Source organism: Hyperoodon ampullatus, assembly GCF_949752795.1.
Source record: "Hyperoodon ampullatus genome assembly, chromosome: 1".
In the NCBI taxonomy this organism is placed as follows: Eukaryota; Metazoa; Chordata; class Mammalia; order Artiodactyla; family Ziphiidae; genus Hyperoodon; species Hyperoodon ampullatus.
This window is the reverse complement of record NC_136914.1, coordinates 49,196,394-49,217,194: the sequence shown is the minus strand read 5'-3', so window position 1 is coordinate 49,217,194 and position 20,801 is coordinate 49,196,394. Positions and strand designations below refer to the sequence as shown.

At 43.1% G+C, this 20,801-nt stretch overlaps 1 protein-coding gene across 1 annotated transcript in view; it reads right to left on the bottom strand.

The window, feature by feature from the left end:
- The window catches only part of PPEF2 (protein phosphatase with EF-hand domain 2), a gene marked incomplete at both ends in the record, with an annotated part of 31,736 nt that extends 15,404 nt beyond the window's left edge, over positions 1 to 16,332 (bottom strand). The window contains 9 exons of the mRNA XM_079710609.1: positions 5,352 to 5,501; positions 5,596 to 5,632; positions 6,099 to 6,265; positions 7,044 to 7,090; positions 8,530 to 8,644; positions 9,959 to 10,134; positions 11,210 to 11,267; positions 11,419 to 11,546; positions 16,278 to 16,332. Of these exons, the coding sequence (XP_079566735.1) occupies positions 5,352 to 5,501; positions 5,596 to 5,632; positions 6,099 to 6,265; positions 7,044 to 7,090; positions 8,530 to 8,644; positions 9,959 to 10,134; positions 11,210 to 11,267; positions 11,419 to 11,546; positions 16,278 to 16,332 (933 nt within the window). The remainder of the gene's footprint in view (positions 1 to 5,351; positions 5,502 to 5,595; positions 5,633 to 6,098; positions 6,266 to 7,043; positions 7,091 to 8,529; positions 8,645 to 9,958; positions 10,135 to 11,209; positions 11,268 to 11,418; positions 11,547 to 16,277) is intronic.
- Between the last annotated feature and the right edge of the window lie 4,469 nt (positions 16,333 to 20,801).

Genomic DNA, 20,801 nt, shown 5'->3' with positions numbered 1-20,801 from the left:
GCAAAAGGTGGAAGGGGCTTTAGGGATGCCTATGTCTCAACTTGTTGAAATTGCCTTTTTTTAATGGCAGAGACCAGGTTCGGGAGAAAAGGGAACAACAGAGAAGGAAACGACAGGCCATTCTGCTGGCGGCTGCCTTAACACAGTAAAGAGCTGGATCAACTCAAGGACCCACACAAGCGACTCAGCAAAAGTTAGGCAGCCCCAAGCTTCCACTCGAATGGAGCACCCCTTAGTGGGACCCCTCCAGTGACACTGGAAAAGAGTGTTCCATCCTAAATAAGACTCTTGAAGCAGGTAAACAACAAGTGGCACACCAGATGCCCGAACTGAGAATGAGTGACCAAGAATGATGGGGCCCAGGGTTTCCTTTAAATCCTGTCAAAATCCATCAATATCTCTCCTACAGAGTCCCCAGTGATGATGAGGGTGGGAAATCAACTTTCAGATTTTCTGACCAATTTGGGGCCACTCACTTGGTTTTTAAATACCCAGCTTTCTAAACTTTCTTCTGAGACTGTGTTTTAGTAACTGGGGTGTCTGGAGAAATCTTGAAAAAGTCTTTTCTCCTGCTGCTAGACTGCCAGATGGGGAAAACCCATCTGTATAGCTTTCTATATATGCCTGAATACCCCATTCCCCTTCTGGGATGAGATTTACTAACTAAATTTACTGCCAAGGTTACCTTTGCACCTGGACGAATGGGTATTAAAGTATCACCAGAATAGGCTTGCGCACTGCAGGCTTTATTGCTCTGACCTTAAAGAGGACAGCTAGCAACGATTCTGGATGAGATACTGCAGGAAGTGAGTCTGGAGGTATGGGCAGATGGGAGGCCAGGGAGAGCAAAGATGGCTAAGGCTAGACAGGTTAGACTTCACTCTGGGGCAAAAATTCCAAACTTAAAGCAGTAATCATTAAAGGAGCAGGCAAAGTGTGGAATTCAACCCCTGTTACTGGCCTTCCTTGAACATGATTTAATACGCCTGTGCCGTCACCTTATAATACTCCAATTTTATTGGTCCAGAAGCCAGGCACAGATGAGTATCAGTTTGTGCACAACTTAAGAGCAATTAATCAAATCGTAGAAGATACTCATCCAGTAGTCCCTAACCCATATATTCTGCTCACTACTTTGTCCGGAGATTTTTGTTGGTTTACTGCATTAGAGTTGAAGGATTCTCTTTTTTTTTTTGGTATACCCATGAGTTTTGAATCCCAAGAGTCGTTAGCTTTTGAATAGTAAGATCTAGATACAAAAGTTAACAGTACCATTGGATAGTACTTCCTCAGGGCTTTAAAAATTCCCCCACAAGGGAATTCCCTGGCAGTCCAGAGGTTAAGACTCCACGCTTCCACTGCAGGGGGTGTGGGTTTGATCCCTGGTCGGGGAACTAAGATCCTGCATGATGTGCAGCATGGCCAAAAAAAAAAAAAAAAAATTTCCCCCACAATATTTGGAGAAATCCTGGCAAAAGATCTGAGGGACCCTCAACTAACTGAGGGAGCCTTGATGCAGTATGTGGATGATATTCTGATTGCTAGTAAGACAAAGGACACCTCAGACCAGAATACGGTTTTGGCTTTGAATTTTTGGTTGAATGAGGCTATAATGTGTCCAAGAAAAAGGCACACATTTTCTGCCCTCTGTCAAATATTTGGGTTTTGAACTCTCACAAGTGCAGAGAGACTTGCCCCCTGACAGAGGAAGCTCTAGTCAGGGTTGCCGTTCCCACTGCCGAGAGACAACTGCAGGGATTCCTAGGAATGGCTGGCTTCTGCCTCATTTGGATCCCCAACTTTGGACTCATTGCAAAACCCCTTTAGGAAGCTCTTAAAGGAGGAGACAGTGAATCTCAAGACTGGAGTAGGGAAATGCCATAAGGCATTCCAGGTTATCAAAGAAAAACTGCTGACTGCCCCGGCTTTAGGTCTTCCAGATAACATCAGAAAGCCCTTTGGCTTATTTGTTCATGAGAGGCAAGGAATCAACCTTGGAATCCTGACTCGGAAACTGGGCAGCATAAGGAGGCCTGTTGCATATTTCTCAAAGCAGTTAGATACAGTTACTAAGGGATGGCCAGTTCGTCTTTGGGCTATAGCAGCTACCTGTGATCTTTTACTAGAAGCAGAGAAATTTACACTAAAACAACCTACCACAGTGCATACCCTTCACTGTGCATTTTTCTTCCTAGAATAGAAGGGAAGATATTGGTTAACTTTAGGAAGATGAGGAAAATATCAGGCTATATTATGGGATAATCCTAATGTTACTCTGAAAGCAGTCTCCACCTTGAATCCTGCCACTTTGTTCCCAAGTAATATTGAAGAGCCTGTGCATGACTGTATTCAGATAATTGCACAGGGCTATTCCAGCCATCTAGACCTGATGGACCAACCACTGGAGGACCCAGTCCTTGAGATGTTCACAGATGGAAGCAGCTTTATGGACCAGGAACAATGCAAGGCTGGGTGTGCAGTGGTAAGTCATCCCAAAGATACTGGAAGCAGAAGCCCTTCCCCCACGTACCTCCTCACAAAAGGTGGAACATATAGCTCTGATGAGAGCCCCCCATACAGGTAAAGATAAGAGAGTAACTATTTTCACTGATTCTAAAATATACTTTCTTGGTGGTCCATGCTGGGGCCATTTGGAGAGAGAGAGGATGTTAACTGCAGGAAGAAGGAAATTAAACCTGCCAAAGAATTTTAACCTTATTAGAAGCTGTCATGGAGCCAAAAGAATGAATGTCCACTGTCCAGTACATCAGAAATCAGATTGTCTGACTGCTCAAGGGAATAATCTAGCAGATCAAGCAGCAAAGCTAGCAGCCAGGACTAAAACACCTATATCCCCAATGTTGGCCCTGATCCCCTGAGGCGGATCTGACAAGATGCTATCCAAAGTATTTTCCTGAAGACTTAAGGCCAATGAATGGGGATCTGATTGGAGTCCTGGCCATTCTCAGGATGCTGACTCTAGGAAGGGTGGGTTTATAACAGACATAGCAAGATCCTTGTACCTGAATGCCTTACGGAAGATGTAATACGTTATATACACCAGAGTACCCACTGTGGGAGAGATGCCACCCTCTAGTGGATTCAGAAATTCCTTACAGGACCAAACATGCAAAGGACAATTCAAAAGGTGATACAGAAATGCATGGTATGTGCTAAAAATAATCCTAAAACTTGGCCCCTGCCATTAATCAAAGGAGTTCAGACTCCAGGTACTGGACTGGGAGAAGATTTTCACTGTGATGCCAAGAGCCACTGGAAACCTTAGGTGCTTATTAGTATTTGTGGACACTTTCACTGGTTGGGTAGAAGCATTTCCTTGCTGGTCTGAAAAAGCCTGAGGCTGTTAAAGCTCTCCTAAAAGAAATAATTCCTAGGTTTGGGTTACCTGTGTTCATTCAGAGTGACAATGGAGGGGCCTTTATAGCAAGAATAACTCAAAAAGTATCTAGAGTCTTAAACATTTGTTGGAAAGTACATGCTTCTTGGCGACCCCAATCTACTTGCAAACCGGAAAAGAGGAATCATACTCTTTTGTGATGAGGAATAATGAGGAAAAGAGGAATCATATAACTAAAATTTGTCATATTAATTTAACCTGGGATAAAGCCTCATCAGTTGCCCTGCTTTGAGTGAAGGTAGACCTTACAAGCAACCTCCAGTTGAGCCAACTATGAAATGTTGTATGAGAGACCCTGCCATTGTTCCAGAAATGGTTTGAGATCCAGAAGGAATTCAAATTAAGGAACGTAGATAATGTCAGGTGTGTAGAATCATTGGCAGCTACTCTAACTGCTCTATATAAGTTTGCTTCTGGCAGGTTAATGTTTCCCGCAGATGTTCACCTGTGCCACTTTTGTCCTGGAGACTGGGTCCTACTGAAATCTTGGAAGAATAAACATCCAGGAGGCCATCTCCATCCTTGCTGGACTGGACCTTATGAGGTGCTACTCATGACCCATTCCCTGGTGAAGTTGAAAGGATTAAGCCAGGGATCCATCACACTCAAGTTAAGCTGGTCCCACACAGATCAATGGAGCCACCACAACCTGCCTACAGGAATGTATTGACACTACATTCTGACCAATGGGATGAGAGCAGAAGAGATGTATGCAACGTCTTCATTATGTCTTTAAAAGGTAGGATATTCTTCTTCCCTTCATTCTTCTATTGTATTGCCTGGGACACAGATGTGGTGGCAAGCTGTGCAGATGAGGGTGCAGGGATGACACGCTAAGGATGGCAGGGAACAAGACCTAAGAATCCTTGGTCCCTGGACAATCTAGTAAACAAAGGTGCCATACCAGCCAAGAAGTGCATGTTCCCAGATTCAAACCCAGGTTTCATAAATGAAACACTCTTTCATTTATGTCTCATAAAATAGACTTTTATACCAATTAGAGTTGCCCAAAGTAGACTGGCTTGTGTGTAATGACTTCTCTGTCTTTGGAACTGCTCAGGCTACTGTTGTCAAGGATGTCATAGCTGAGATTCCTGTGTGGATGGGCAGTGGAGGAGAGAGGCTATAGGAAGATACCATTCAAGTGTAAGAGTCTATGATTAAAAGGAAACAGAATCTTTGTTTTTTTTTTTTTTTTTTTTTTCGGCCACACTGTGCAGCTTGTGGTGGGATCTCAGTTCCCAGACCAGGGATTGAACCCAGGCCATAGCAGTGAAAGCACCAAATCCTAACCACTAGACCACTAGGGAACTCCCTAGAATCTTTGCTTTCTAGTTTTCCACTTCCAAAATGAAACAGAAAATCGAGACCTATTCATATTGCGGTATAATGTACTCTGTCTTTCATTCTCACCCTCCCCCTGCTGGTTATTGTAAGTTCCTTTAAGGCAAGTACCATCTCTGGTTAGTTTTGTATTTCTGCTAGCACTTTCCTTGCATAGAGTAAGCAATTAAAACATCGTTGCTGAGTTTAACTGCAATTGATCTTCATCTTTGTATCTGCCAATAGCATCCTCCCTGCATGTAGTAGGCCCTCAATATACCTTTGAGTTTAACTGAAGATGATGTGAATTATTTAGGAAATGGAGGCACATCAGGTGGCAGTGATTGAGGGGTAGTGATTAGAATTACCCAGATCAGGAATGGCAAACAGATGGCACTAGCTGCCACTCCCTGCTATCATGTCCACGGCAAACATTAATTGATCACAGCACGCTTGCACCAGCCGTGGATTCCCAATCCTCCGTTCAAAGATTTAATGGATTTATTAGTCAACTGGAGTCAGCATGGAGTCAAGATGACATTTGTTTTATGTTGGCAGTGACACCTGGCATTATAGTGAAATCTGCATTATTTTGGCCCTCAGTCAGTACCTTGTGCCTGTCTAGTTTAGCCAAGAACTCCAAGTCAGTCATATCTGACACTCCACCATGAAGAATCAGGACTTTCTCATCAACCAGAGTGGCCAGCGGAAGCCAACAGAACACATCTTGCAGTAGTTTTAATATTTTCTTGCCATGTGTCTAAAAAAAATGACATTAATATGATATTAAGTTTCAAATAATTTACTCAACTTATCTGAACTAAGAGAAGCTTTTGCTTTTAAAGGCAGTGTACCTTATATTTATGCATCACTTCCTTTGTGAAACCATATCTAGAGTTAGAAGCAGAAACAGATTTTAGATTTAGTGATATTAGTTATAGCATGCTTGCATTTTTATAAAAATGCATCTCTAGATGCATCTACTTAAATATATGGGAAAGACACTGAGAAATAATTGCCAAAATGTTTAAAATCATACCATTATCTGTGGGTAGAGATGTGGGATATTTTAATTTTCTTTTGCTTATCTATATTTTCTACTTTTTCTATAGTGAACCCTTATTGTTTACATGATAAAGTGTATGGCTATGTGAAAACAAATGTAATGGTTTTATTAGAACAGTAGGATATTGTATAAATTAAAAAAAAATCTTTTAAAATGGTAATATATTGCGTATTCCACTTTATAAAACTGGAAGACTACGTTAAAAAGGCATCTAACAAATAAGAAGCTCTGGCAAAATAACTTTACAATCACAAGTAAAGATCAAATCCCCAATCATGTTTTGATTTGTACCGTAAGTTCACCATATGGTCCTCATGGTTTCCTCGGTTGAGATGGAACTCTTTTGGGTAAACCAACATGAAGGCAAAAAGAACCATCAGGATCTCTACTGAATCCTTCCCTCGATCCACAAAGTCGCCGTTGAACACATAGGCCCGCTCTGGTGACGGGAGGCCGTTCTTCCCAATAAGGAGAGAAGTCCAAGAAGAGGCAGTGGAAGGAAGGGAATAGGAAACTGGGTCAAGCCAGTGTGCATTTGACAGTCATATCAGGCCTGAAAGCCAATTCTGTGCTGTCTGCCTCTCTTCCAAACGTGAAATGTCAGTAAAAGATGGGAATATTGGAAATATTTTGTATTAGTCTCATATTTCCTTTCTAGCCAGGCTGAGGTTATGACATGCTCATCGAAATAAATGCGTTATCCAAAGCCACACTGTTGCCAGGTGGTCTGTACAAAGAACTTGTAATTCCAAGCCCCGTTTTAAGTTCTGGCCACTCTGTCCTTAACTAGGAATAATAACAATAGCTGCCGTAGATTTCTCAGGATTTAACAAGACAATACATCAGAAACTGCTTTGTGTTAATTGCATTAATAGAATATTTATATAGCTTGTTATATGCTCTGTATTTGACAACTAAAAATAGATATGAAAATAGCTTTTGGTTGCTTTGATAGTAAACAATTTCTCTATTTAGTAATTGATTTTCTTTTTTCCAAATAATGATTCTTTCTCTTTATTAACCTTAGATTTTGTATTTTTTAAACAGTTTACAAAAATACACTAGAATATAATGCAGTGATGACTTTTACATTACACATTTGCTACATAGTAGCAAATATTATTCTAAAATATTTTAAAATCCAAGTAATAACTTAAGCATTTCTTTAATGGAGACTATTTGAACTTCTAAATTAAACCTCAGAGCAAGACAGGAACATAATTTGAGCATTCATACCTTATAAAATATAAATATTAAGTCATCCAACTGGCCATGTAAATCTCCTAACAAAGACAGAAAAACATCAGTTTTGATTGGTCTTCACCATTGTTTCTAATTTTTTATTATAAAAAGGAGAATACCCATTGTATACCTACAACTAATACAGTATTATGTCAGTTATATCTCAATTTAAATAGAAGGAAAATACCCAGGAACACCTGACAAAGAAACTTATGCTTACTCATTTTTCCATATATAAGATAGGGATAAATATTAACTTCCCTTGTTGCAGGGATAGTTAACATTGAAAGCAGAAAGCATGATATTTCTCCTGTGCGATTATCATGAACAGTAAATGACTTACATTTTTACTGAAGCAAAAATGGGACAGAATAGTGCAGGGTTGAAAACCTGGATGAGAACTAGAGAGATTTTTGCCCCACCTAAAGCAAGAAGCTGCTACTCACGGGTCAGTGTTACAAGATTTTAAGAAGTTGGAAATCTGGATTTTAATATGAAATCCTCCTATTTTCAAATGTTGGAAACTAATGTTAGAAATTTAAGAACACTTTGAGGCAGACAAGACGTATTGCAGGCTGCCAGTTTACAATCCCTGAAGTATCACCGTCTCCCCTAAGTTCAAGTGTGGGGCATCAGTCTATAATGGTTATTAAAACATCGCTGAAAACATAAGAAGATGGAGAAGATTGTCATCAATAGGATTTCTCTCTGGAAGAAGAATAAATGTGGATGGAAGGAATAATTTGATAGGCATTTAGGCCTTTTCAAGTACAGTAAGTAAGTAAACTGTCTTCTAACGAGGGAAGGTCTGGTTATTTGCTAGGATTTTGTTCTGAATGGAGAGGATGAGTTTGGGGCCAAATCTGAATCTCTGGGAAAAACAAAGCAGAGGCCGGGCCCTCTCACCCCACAGTTCTCCTTCACGGCACCACCCCTACCTTAAATAACTGTGGAGTAAATATGTAAATGTAATCAGTGTGAAGGCGTGAACCCAGCCTGCCCAAGTGGCCATCGGGTCCCCTCCAGCCCTCCTGCCCCTCCCTGATCACAGGCAGAGTTTTCTGGTTCGTGAAAAGCCATTTCTTTTTTTTTTTTTTTTTCCGAGGGATGTTTTATTTTTTATTTTATTTATTTATTTATTTTTTTATTAGTTTCTGCTTTATAACAAAGTGAATCAGTCATACATATACATCTGTTCCCACATCCCTTCCCTCATGCATCTCCCTCCCTCCCACCCTCCCCATCCCACCCCTCCAGGCGGTCACAAAGCACCGAGCTGATCTCCCTGTGCTCTGCGGCTGCTTCCCACTATCTATCTACCTTACGTTTGGTGGTGTATATATGTCCATGCCTCTCTTTCGCTTTGTCACAGCTTACCCTTCCCCCTCCCCATATCCTCAGGTCCATTCTCAATTAGCTCTGTGTCTTTATTCCCGTTTTACCCCTAGGTTCTTCATGACATTTTTTGACTGGCTCTTACCACATACTGTGATTTCCTCGCTGTAACAAGTGGAGACCCGGTTGATGTTTGGCAGTTGTACCAGATGTTTCCTGGCTTCATACAAAAGATTCAAGACATAGCGAGCATGGAGCCTCTACTAGGAGGAAGAGGAGGGATGGGACAAAACAAAATACTTGTGAGGGAAGATGGGCCTCACCTTTACTGCTTAATGACCCCAAGACCACAAAAGTGACCCCAGTAAACTGCTCCTGGGACCCTATGCACAGATCCTTTCTTTCTCACCCGTCTTGTACCCTTGTTTGTGCTTTGCATCATCCCCCAAATACTGAACTGATGTCCTCTTTCCTACCTACTCTATGTAACCCCTGCTTGCCTTGAGCTTGGGAGAAACACATGATTGTCTCAGCAAAGTATGAATAAGTGCGTGTATATCAATGGTATCGGTGATCCTGACATTACTGGGAAAATCACTCCAGCTCCTCCTGCGATGAATTATCTTCATATGAAAAAGGGGAAGGATTGGAATCTGTTATAAGAGCCAGAATCTGACCACTTCTCACCAGTTCCACCTCTACCACCAGGGTTTCAAGCCACGATCATCTTTCGCCTAGACTATTGCAGTAGTCTCTTGACTGGCCTCCCTGCTTCAGCCCTTGCTCCCAATACTCTATTCGGCAAACAGAATGATTATATTAAAGGGAAAGCTGGATTGTATCATTTCTGCGCTCATTGTCTCCTCATCTCTTTCAGAAAGAAAGTCCACCCTACTACTCACCTCTCTGTCTCCACCTTCTAATAGTTGTTTCCTGGTTCCCTCCTCTCCAGCCACAATGGCCTTCCTGATGTCCCGGAGCAGTCCAGGCAAGGTCCTGCCTCAGGGCCTTTCCATTTGTTCCCTCTGTCTAGAACGCATTCCCCAGACGTCCACAAAGCACCCTCTCTCACCAACTTTGACCTTTGCTCAGAAATCACCTTTTCAGTGACACCTTCCCAGACCACTCTGTAAAACTGCCATCTCTCCCACCTAGAACTTAGTTTATGCTTTGACATAGCTCTGTCACCTAATATATTAATATATAAATATTACTCATTTGTTATTTATTATCTGTCTCCTCACTAAAATCTCAGCCCCATGAGGGCAGAGATTTGTGTCTATCTTGTTCACTGTTCAGTGCCTAGAAGAGTAGCTGCACATAGCAGCACTCATTAATCACCTGTGGGATGAATGAACACAGAGATTACATGATGGGGAAGAGGGATTTTCAATACATAAAAACTAGCTGATCAATCACAAGGTCCTGGCTAAGAAAAGAGCAAGTGGATCTCTCTGACGGATCCCTGACACAAACACCCTGAATCCAGGGCCATTCCTTCTGCATTGTGTCTGCTCTACTTCTACACATTCCATGGAATTGGTGGTGACCCAGGTCCCCCGGGGAGAACTTACTTGCTTCACTCTGAAAGCTTCCACCAGAGCAGTTGCATGGTCGGGAAGGAGCGGGAAGGAGAGGCGTGGCCCCGTGTAACTGTCCGGTACCTCGATGGATTCATAGTCCCTGCAATTCTCCATCTCGGAGTCCTGGGGGGATCTCTCTTCAGTGAACATGCGGTTCAGGAAGTCCCCTAGTCAGGACAGAAAGGGTGGGCCGGCTTATGATCAGACCTGCAGGCACGGGCAATATAGAATTCATTCCCTGGACCATACTTGAAGTGGGTCCTGGCCAGTCTGGCTTCAGCTCCAACACAGGAGAGGAGAAAGTAAAGGGCAAAGTGATGACAAATTAAGATGGGCGGGAGAAAGGTTACGTTATTATGTGAATTCCATTCTACTTTTTTTTTTTTGCGGTACGCGGGCCTCTCACTGCTGTGGTCTCTCCCGTTGCGGAGCACAGGCTCCGGACGCGCAGGCTCAGCGGCCATGGCTCACGGGCTCAGCCGCTCCGCGGCACGTGGGATCTTCCCGGACCGGGACATGAACCCGTGTCCCCTGCATCGGCAGGCGGACTCTCAACCACTGCGCCACCAGAGAAGCCCTCCATTCTGCTTTTATTTTAAAAGATTGCCTTAGAAAGTACAGAAATTTACAGGCCTAGGTTGGTAAGCAGGAGGAAAGCGAAAACTGCGGTGGAAAAAAAGTTCACGGGCATTTCTGGTGTACTTAGTGAGTGTGGCAGATGCCTCAGACTTTTAGGCAATTCATTTCCAGATGCTGCCCCTGCATCTCTGCCTGAGGGCTTTGTCCCTGGATCTGCAGAGAGCCCTGCATGGCAGGCCAGACCTGCGTGAACAACCCTTCCCGTCCGCCCCTCCCAGCAGCCTTCTACCAATGACTGTCGGGCGTTGAGACTCCAGTTCCCTCTGCCTTCAGGCGGGATACTTCCCAGGCTGCGTTTTGCACTATTTCCCAGGTACACTGCAGGTTTAGTAACCCACCCTTTTTTGCCTGCCTCCCCTTTCCTGAATCCCTTCCCTACTCCCTCCCCAGCTCCCAGTGTTTCCTGTATTTACCAAATAAACTCCTGCACCCAAACTTTTGTCTCCAGGTGTGCTTCTAGGAGAATCATTTATTTGTTAGCCTCCTCGCTCATCCCCTGGCTGTCACCAGATTCACATTTCCCTTCCCTGTGCATCCCATACCTCACCCCGATGTCTTTGACCCCGAGACAGGAGGACCGGCCATGTGGCCGTTCATACTCACTCTCGTTGTGACTGCTGGGGGTGAAGTGATCCACAAGGTAGCTGAAGAAATTGTGGAGCTGCAGAAAAACCCAAGAAGACGTGGCTTTAGAGATAGAAAGAGAACCCAGGAGTGGTCCAGATCAGCTGCACCTTCTAGGCACCTGGGCCTTGCTGTGTGGGGCCTGGAAGGCAGAGCTGGAGGTGGCCCCATCCCACATCCCTTCGCACCTTGACCTGGTCTTGCTGCCCAGCATACTCTATAGACTGGAAGATGCTCCAGGTGCAGTGCCGCCTCATCTCCAGGCGGGCCATGTAGCGCCGGTACCATCTCTGGATCAGGGCCGCTGCCTTGAAGGCTGTGACACAGATGGAGAAGCAAGCCTGTGAGGTGGGACTCCCTGGGCCTGCGGGGGGAGGTGGGGGTGGTGCCTCTCCCACTGTAACATGGGGACAAGATGGTAGGGAAAGCATTATATTTTGCCACCAGTAGGAAGGATTTGCCTCACTGCTGGCCAGGGTGCTCTTTTCGCCATTCCCTCCCCCATCCCTCCTCCATTCTTACCTATTACTTATACTAAAATCACTGGAGGACTATTGGAATTCCCACTTTTTGATGAAAACATTTATACGTGTAAAGATGCAAAGGTTGGATTTGAGAAAGAGATGTAAACTGGGGAGGTTGCAAGGTTGCAGCATCCTTGAAGAGTAGGATGATGCAGATACCATTTAGCCATAAAAAAAGAATGAAATTTTGCCACGCGCAGGAACATGGATGGACTTGAGGGCATTATGCTCAGTGAAGTAAGTCAGAGAAAGGCAGATACTGTATGATATCACTTATATGTGGAATCTAAAAAATATCAGTACAACAAACTAGTGAATATAACAAAAAAGAAGCAGACTCACAGATAGAGCAAACTAGTGGTTACCAAGTGGGGAAAGGGAAGGGGGGAGGGGCAGTATAGAGGAAGGGGAGTAAGAGGTACAAGCTATTATGTATAAAGTAAGCTACAAGGATATAGTGTACAACATGGGAAATATAGGCAATAGTTTATAATAACTGTAAATGGAAAGTAACCTTTAAAAATTGTGTTAGGGGGCTTCCCTGGTGGTGCAGTGGTTGGGAGTCTGCCTGCCGATGCAGGGGACACGGGTTCGTGCCCCGGTCTGGGAAGATCCCACATGCCGCGGAGTGGCTGGGCCCGTGAGCCATGACCGCTGGGCCTGTGCATCCAGAGCCTGTGCTCCGCAACGGGAGAGGCCACAACAGTGAGAGGCCGGTGTACCGCCAAAAAAAAAAAAAAAAAAAAAAAAAAAGGATGGGATGATGCAGGGGTCAGAGGGTGGGGAGGACATTTTGATACTGCAACAATAGACAGGATGTCAGGAGTCTGGTTCTGGGCCTGGAACTGCCCTGACCAGCGATGTGGCCTCAGGCAAGTCAACTTTCTGGGCCTCAGTGTCCTCATCTGGAAAAAGAGATGAACTAGATGATAACTGGGGAGAAGAAACACACGCACAAAATTACTACGTACTATCATGTCAGGTGGTGGTCAGTGCTTGATATCCCCAAATTCCTTCTCTCCCTGTGGCTTTGTGTCCCCATCACAATACACCCAGGACTGTGCTGACTCCAATCCGAAGGGCAGCCTTTGCTTCTCCTTTTGCCAGGACCTGTGCTGGGTGACCGTGTACTGCAGGATGGCATGAGTAGGTTGAATTCTTCCTATGAGCTCTAGAACCTGCAGTCAGGTACTGCTGCCAGAGAAGAGGACAGCTGTCCACGTGAGTAACTAGATTCTCCTTAAGCTCCTGGGCCTGAATGTGCCACCAGGGATGAATGGAGCCTTTGTGGATAAAGCTGGATTGCAAAGGAAACCCAGCAGGTTCACTCAGGTCAACCTTGTGAACAGTAGACAGATTGATTTAATACACCTAGCTTGCATTAGAGAGCTAATGGAATTCCTACTGATGTCCCTAAGAGGAGATGAGATACAACAGTGAATGGGAAAAGAGAACTTGAGAGGAATTTAAGCAAAGCTGAATTTGGTTTTCTGTGAGGAAAAAATGTCATACACTAAGTATGTCCCAAAGGCACTCATGAAATAATAAGTGATGAGGACTGAATTCTGTAAATCCCCATTCAGAGCAGTGAATGAAAGGCCCAGAGTAAGCGGTACTTAGCTAAAGTAACAAGTCAAGGGAAACACACAGACATCTGCACCTCACCCTAGACCTACAGCATCAGAATCTCTACAGGAAACCCAGGAATCTGTAGGTTTAACAAGCTCCATGAATGATCCTGACTTGTGCTGAAGGGTAGGCATCACTGAGGAATATCCTGACCATCAAGTTTCCATGAAAACGTTGTTTGCTAACACCTTGCCTCAAGCATTTTAAGGCAAGTGCTGCCAACGAGACATACTATCCTCAGTACCTCGTCGGCTGCTCAGGGTAGGCAGACCAGGCAGTGCCTCTGTTTCTCCCTTTTATTCTCCCTCCCAATCCTCTGTCTAGGGCCTGGGTTCCATTGAGGTGGGTGCTGTGAGGTTGTAGCATAGTTTAAGGACCTCAACCCCATCCTCCCTTCCCATCAGTGCAATACTACATACTTGGGCTCCTCTTCCTCAGCCTTGTGCAGACTAAATCCTATGGCAAAAGTTACAAATACACCTGGCTGTTAAAATTCCACATTAAGGACAAGGCAACCATGTAGGGAGACAGAAGTCAAGGTGAAGAGCCGTCCCGGAAGCAGAACCTCCAGCCCCAGCTGCCCTGAGGATCATAGACAAGCCATCTAGCTGGGCCCTTTGCAAATTCCTGACCCACAAAATCATGAGCAGAATAAAATGATTGTCTTAAGCTGCTCAGTTTTGGGGTCGTTTGTTACACAGCACCAGATAATTGGAATGGGAATTGTATAAATGTTTTATAAAATTATAAAGCATATTTAAATCAAAATTTAAAAAAATATCAATTTCTAAAAAGCAAAAGTCAAACAAGTGAATCTAATCTTGTACAAGTTAGTGGCATAACCACACAGAAAGGAGTTCGTTCAAATGACTTGACAATTCAGTAAGTTGTATATGCCTAGTGGATGTACTCAAAGGACAAAAAGAACTACAAAGAAATCTTAGAGTTTTCAGTAATCATATCGTTATAATAGTATTGTTATTACTTTTCAGAAACTTTTTTATATACTGTAGGACAAAGTAAATAATACCACATCAGTATCATTAGGGAAAAAAGTTTTTTTTAAAGAGAAAGGAGATATAGATATAATATCCTATCAAAGTTGTTAAGTAAAAATATTGTGATCCTAAATATAAATTGGTCATTAAAATAATACATATTTTCTGGATCTGGTCACTGAAAAGGTGTAAAAAATAATGACCAACCTGGTAGCGAACACCCCAAGCTCTGGAGAAATAGCTATTTCTGGTCTGGAGCCAAAAATATGCAAGATGAGCCTGGGACCTATTGCCAAACTAGAAAGGAAGCCATGAGCTTATAAAGTTGCTTAGGCTTATATAAACAACGTGCTGTCACTATTTCCCTTGTTTCCTCCTTCATCTCTGGCTGCCTCTCCTCGGCCTCTTTCATTGGCTCATCCTCTTCGACCAATGCTTAATAAGTACTTGAGTCCCTCATGGCTCTGTCCTAGGCCCTGGTCTCCGACCTGACTTTACTCTCACTCTAGGCTACTTCACTGACCCCCATGGCTTCAACAATCACCCGTACTCTGATGCCTTCCAAATGCATGTATCTCCACCAACATCTCCAAAATCCAGATCTGAATATGCAACTGCCTACTCAGCACATCCACCTGCATGTTGCATGGGCATCTCAAACCCAGTGTGTATAAACTCAGCACCTTCCTTCTACTCGAGCTTGGTCCTTCTCCATTTATGTCAGAAATTGGCATTATCATCTGCCCATGTTCGCTAGCTAGAAACCTGGAGGTCATTCTTGATCCATCCTTTTTCCCAACCCCACACATGTAATCAGGTGGATCCTATCAATTCCACCTCCTGAATATTGTTGGAATTCACCCTCTTCTCTCCATCTCTACTGCCACCAACTCTGGACCAAGGCATAATCATCTCCTGCTTAGATGACTTTAGTAGCTTCTAAATTGGTCTTCTGGGATTCCCTGGTGGCCCAGTAGTTAAGAATCCGCCTGCCAATGCAGGGGAAACGGGTTCAAGCCCTGGTCCGAGAAGATCCCACATGCTGCAGAGCAGCTAAGCCTGTGTACCACAACTACTGAGCCCACGTGCCGCAACTACTGAAGCCTGCGTGCCTAGAACCCGTGCTCCACAACAAGAGAAGCCACCGCAATAAGAAGCCCACGCACCACAACAAAGAGTAGCCCCCGCTGGCCACAACTAGAGAAAGCCCGCGTGCAGCAATGAAGATCCAATGCAAACAAAATTAATTTATTTTTAAAAAATAATAAATAAACAAACAAATAAATAAACTGTTCTTCCTTCTACTCTTACCACCACCATCCAGCCTGCCTCAATCCCTTCTTCATGGAAGCCAGAAGGGTCTTTTATGTATGTAAATCTTATTCTAGAACTCCCTGTTTTGAATTCTTCAGTGGTTCTTCTTGTCTTTAGGATAAAGTTTAAAATCCTACAAGCTCCTGAGTGACGTGGGCTCTGCACACCTCAGCAGCCTCATGCCATGTCAACCTCCATCTTGTTCACTTCAGACCACTCAGTTCCTTGAATATGTCTCTCTCCTTGCTACTTCACGACCTTTGTACCCTCTACCTAGAATGCTCTTTCATCCCCTTTTTGCCCAACCTTATTTCATTCAGTTGTAAAGGTGTAGGTTGGGATAAACCCCAATGGACAACACTGACTCCTTGAGTAAATTTTAATTCTATTAAATATAGTTCATCAAGTCCTAAGACATTCCGCTGAGCATCCTAGTGGTCATGTTACAAGGAGGAGAAGCCGATTTTCAAGAACTAGCATGAGGAGAAATGTAACGATTTCCTGCCCACCCTGAAAAGCCCCTCCCTATGCAACGTAGGCTTCAGGGTACCCACAGTTAGTCTGAAGGTGGGAAGCGCATACCTTTCTCTGCATTCTGGAAAGCAAAATGATGTTGGGTTGAGGCGCCGCTTCCCATAGCGTAAGTGTAATGTTTCTGCAGGATGCAGATAGCAGGTCCAAGGGAGAGTGAATTGTTTGCCGACAAAAGGAAGAAGGAACCTGCAATAGGGAGATTTGGGCAGAATATTAGTTCAGGTAGACCAAATTATCTATGAACCTTGTCTCCCACATCATAAAAAAAATGTGAGGCTATCATGTGATAGCACCCTCCCCCGACCTCCCCAGCCTCAGTGCATGAGCTATTCCTCCCCTATGTTTCCTCCATGTGTCATCTCATCTCTCCCCTATGTTTTCAACCTTCCTACTAGATTTTCTTCAGACTAAAAACATACTGAAGTCTCTCATCATCATCCTTTGACGTCCTATATCCCTCAAGCTATAACCCAACTTCTCTTTTCTTCTCATCCAGATTTCTCTGGAGTAGACCACTTATTTTCTCCTTAATTCCTCTTAACACCATGTTTTTCATCCTCACTATTGACCAAATCTTTTCATGCTGATGTCTCCAATGCCTTCATCTTTTCAGCCCTGACCTTGCCAGAACAGCAAGGCCATCATGTCATAAGTCATGCCTTGATTTAAATTCTACCCCTTGGCTTCCCATGATGCCATGCTCCTACCTCTTGTTGACACAACATTAATCAGTCAATCTAAGAAAGAGTTGGAAAATTTTATTTGAGACAAATTTGAGGATTTATAACCCAGGAAGAGCATCTCAGAAAGCTCTGAGAACTGTTCTGCTAGTTAGAAATCAAGGCACAGTTATATAAGTCTCTTTTGAGACAGAGCTGTATAGCAAATGATGTATTACAGTTTACACAATCCAGATATGCAAGTACAAAGTGGTGGGTCATGTGACCCCTTACAAGATCAAGAAGGAATGTCATCTTCAAGCAATTGTCTTGTTGGTGCTGGGAGAATGTTGTCTTTATGGCTGAGCAGGTATTCCTGCGGATGGGGGAGGTTTGGTCGATGCATAATGCAGATACACAGTGCACAGTAGAGGGGAGAGAGGAGGCCAAAGGGCAGAGAAATTTTTTTATGTTTAAATTCTTCTTGTCTTGCCATAAAATATGAATTTTATTTCATACTGTCTCTTTATTCTCTCTCCTTCCTGAGCTCATTTTTCTCTATCCACCCCTTAAATGTCGATTTGATTTGTATTCTAGTCTCAAATGTCTGCTCTCCTCACTCTGTATATGCTTTTTTTTTTTTTACATCTTTATTGGAGTATAATTGCTTTACAATGGTGTGTTAGTTTCTGCTTTACAACAAAGTGAATCAGTTATACATATACATATGTTACCATATCTCTTCCCTCTTGCGTCTCCCTGTATATGCTTCTTAAATAACTGAGTCAACTCACACTTTCAGCTATCACTTACTCCCTCTTAAATCTCCATCTCCATTTCAGACTAACTCTAAACTTCAGCCTCACTCACCCAGCTTCCTGCTGAACTTTGGGGTGCCTCAGACTCCATGTAATGCAAATAGAACTCATCTTCCCAAAAGCCTCCTCCTCCAGCCTCATCTCTTTTCTCCTTTCTTTGACTCTACTTCTTGACCACCATGACTTCTGGGTTTTTGCTCTTACCTGGAATGTCCTAGCCCACACTTGACTAACTTTACTCATTCCTTAAGGCTCACTTCAGGCCTCACCTTCCTTCAAGGAGCCAGTTCAACATGCCCCTCCTCTGAACTCTTGAATATCCTAGTCACATCTCTGATGAAAAAAAATTTACATTTCAAGGCAGGACAAGAAAATTTAAACACAAAATTCTCTCTGTGTTTGTTTGGGCCTCTTCCTTCCCTCCCTAATGTGTAGTATGCATCTGCATTACACATTAACCAGACCTCCTCAAAGATGGGGGTGTATGCTGAAGCATAAAGATGAATTTTTTTTTCTTTCTTATGCTAGCAATGTGACTTCTTAGAAGAATAGTGCTCTTTCACAGTTCTGTAGGGGGTCATGGCGACTTGCTGCTCACTTTGCCCATGCTTACCTGGATTATGTATCCTTGATAAACTTTATGTAAAATATCAGTGTGTCATTTTCTTTTCACTTTTTTTTTTTTTTTGTGGTACGCGGGCCTCTCACTGCTGTGGCCTCTCCCGTTGCGGAGCACAGGCTCCGGATGCGCAGGCTCAGTGGCCATGGCTCACGGGCCCAGCCGCTCCGCGGCATGTGGGATCTTCCCGGACTGGGGCACGAACCTGTGTCCCCTGCATCGGCAGGCGGACTCTCAACCACTGCACCACCAGGGAAGCCCTCAGTGTGTCATTTTGATGTACAATTCTTTGTCTCCAAAATGTATATGACTGTGCCTTTGACTCCTAACAAGTGGAACAGTTCTTAGAGCTTTCTGAGAAGCTGCTTCCTAGGTTTCAATCCTGTTTGGCTCAAATAAAGTTCCCTTTATTTTTCTTCTTAACTTGATAGTTAACTGAATTTTCCTTGTCATTTTCTTGGGGTAGCCAACAGGATATCAGAGACACCCACCAGAGGACATCTGGAGTCTACCCCAAACCAGTGCTTGGTACCAGCACGGGCCCTTTGAGCCCCATCCACTTCTTAGTATGCCTCAGGTGCTTTGGTGAGTTCTCCTGATATCCAGACACCATTGCTTTAAATGACATCCTGAATTTTATTCAAGCTGTTTCTCTTGGGACTTGGAGTCCTAAGGGGATACTGGTATATTTCCTATTTCCTAGGCAGGGACCTAAGGGGAAATTCCTAGGCAGACACCTAGGAGGAACTTTGAAGTGAACTGGATTGGCCATCTTTTTTTTTTAAATTTGGCTTAAATTGGAAAGATTATGTATATATGGTCTGAACAAACTGTTGCTGGTGAAATGAGAGACTGAGCCTGCTGAGCTCTGAAGAAAAGGGACTTTGCTCCTTCTGGCCATAATGTGTCCTCAGGTGACTGAGAACCTAGAGGAAGTGTCTGAGAATCAATCCTCATGCCATGCAGTGGTCCTACAGGGGATCCCAGTACAATCATTAAGTAAATTCTGCTCCCCAGGGGGCACAATAAGGCTGATCACCTAGTGTTCTGGGCACTCATGGCAGTTTTAGACTGCTGGAGGGAGAGACTCAGACATGTAAGAGAGTCGAACAGACCCAAGGGTAACTCCTTGGGAAGCTAGACTCAGAAGCAGCACACATTCGATCCATCACACTGACCTCAGGAAGTTGTTTGGATCATATCTGAGTTAGGGTACCAGATGAATAACGGAAAACCGCGCCTCAAAGGCCGAACAGCTCCCGTAGTATGTGCACCCACTCCTGGAACCCCGGCTGGCTTCATGTACAATTGAAACAAAGCCAATGCTTGCAAGCACTTTAATCTTAACTCTTAAATGGCCAGGATAGAACTCTTTTGACGTTCCAAAACTGTAGAGAAAGCCAGCTTGATAAAACATCTTTGCAAAATTCTGACCCTGAGAGAACAAAAGTATAACTAGGAGAAAGCTTAAAGTTATAACTCTTATCATGTCTTGAAATGTAAACATAGCCCATATCGCCTGAGACTACAGCCTTGGCTCAATTAATAGAACTTAAAACTGAAAGTGGGGGGGAAGGAGAGGGGAGCTTTCTAAAACTCAAGCAAGAAAACTATGAGATCTCTGTCTGTGACTATCTGGATGTACGTACGCCTGTGTGTATGTTATAAAAACAATATAACCCTACCTCTGGATGGTGTTATCAAAATTAATTTGTAAAAGAGCTCTATTTAATTGACTTAAAAGCAAGTGCTTACAAATCAAATATTTCTAAATGTAACTTAAACTAGCACAAATTTTTAAAGGATCACGTGATCTAGGATTAATCTTTACTGAAAAAAAAGCAAGCTTAAACTGATGGTTTAATTAATATAGACATGTCTTTAGAGTCATCAACATTAAGTAGAATACTTTTATTGTACCTAGGTTTACTGAAATTCAATAAGTTCATTTATCTAGGTTATAAAATTTGTTAACAAGAAAATTAATGATCTGATGATATTTTCATAGGTAAGGAAATAGAGATAAATGGGATAAAAGGTTTTGGTTAAACTACTTAAGAACAATCATGTTTTATCGTATGTCTACCCCAAAATAGTTTCTCCAGATTTCTGGCAACTTGAAACCTTAGAGTTCTGATAAGTTAAATGATGGAAATTCACTGAATGTCTAGATCATTTTTTTTCCTCTAGACCATTTTTAATAAGATAAAATGCTGAAACATTAATTGCTAAAGGAGTCTATGTTTACCTACTTTTGACTTCTTATTACAGTGAAACTAAATATGTATGAGAATATTAATAAATATTTTGTGCTTTATTGAAAGATTATACTATGAAATGGCATATATTTCTAGGAATTTATTCTAAAACGGGAACCTTAAGAAAAGTTTTATGCATGGTCAAGACTATCTTAGAGGAACTTCCCTGGTGGAGCAGTGGTTAAGAACCCGCCTGCCAGTGCAGGGGACATGGGTTC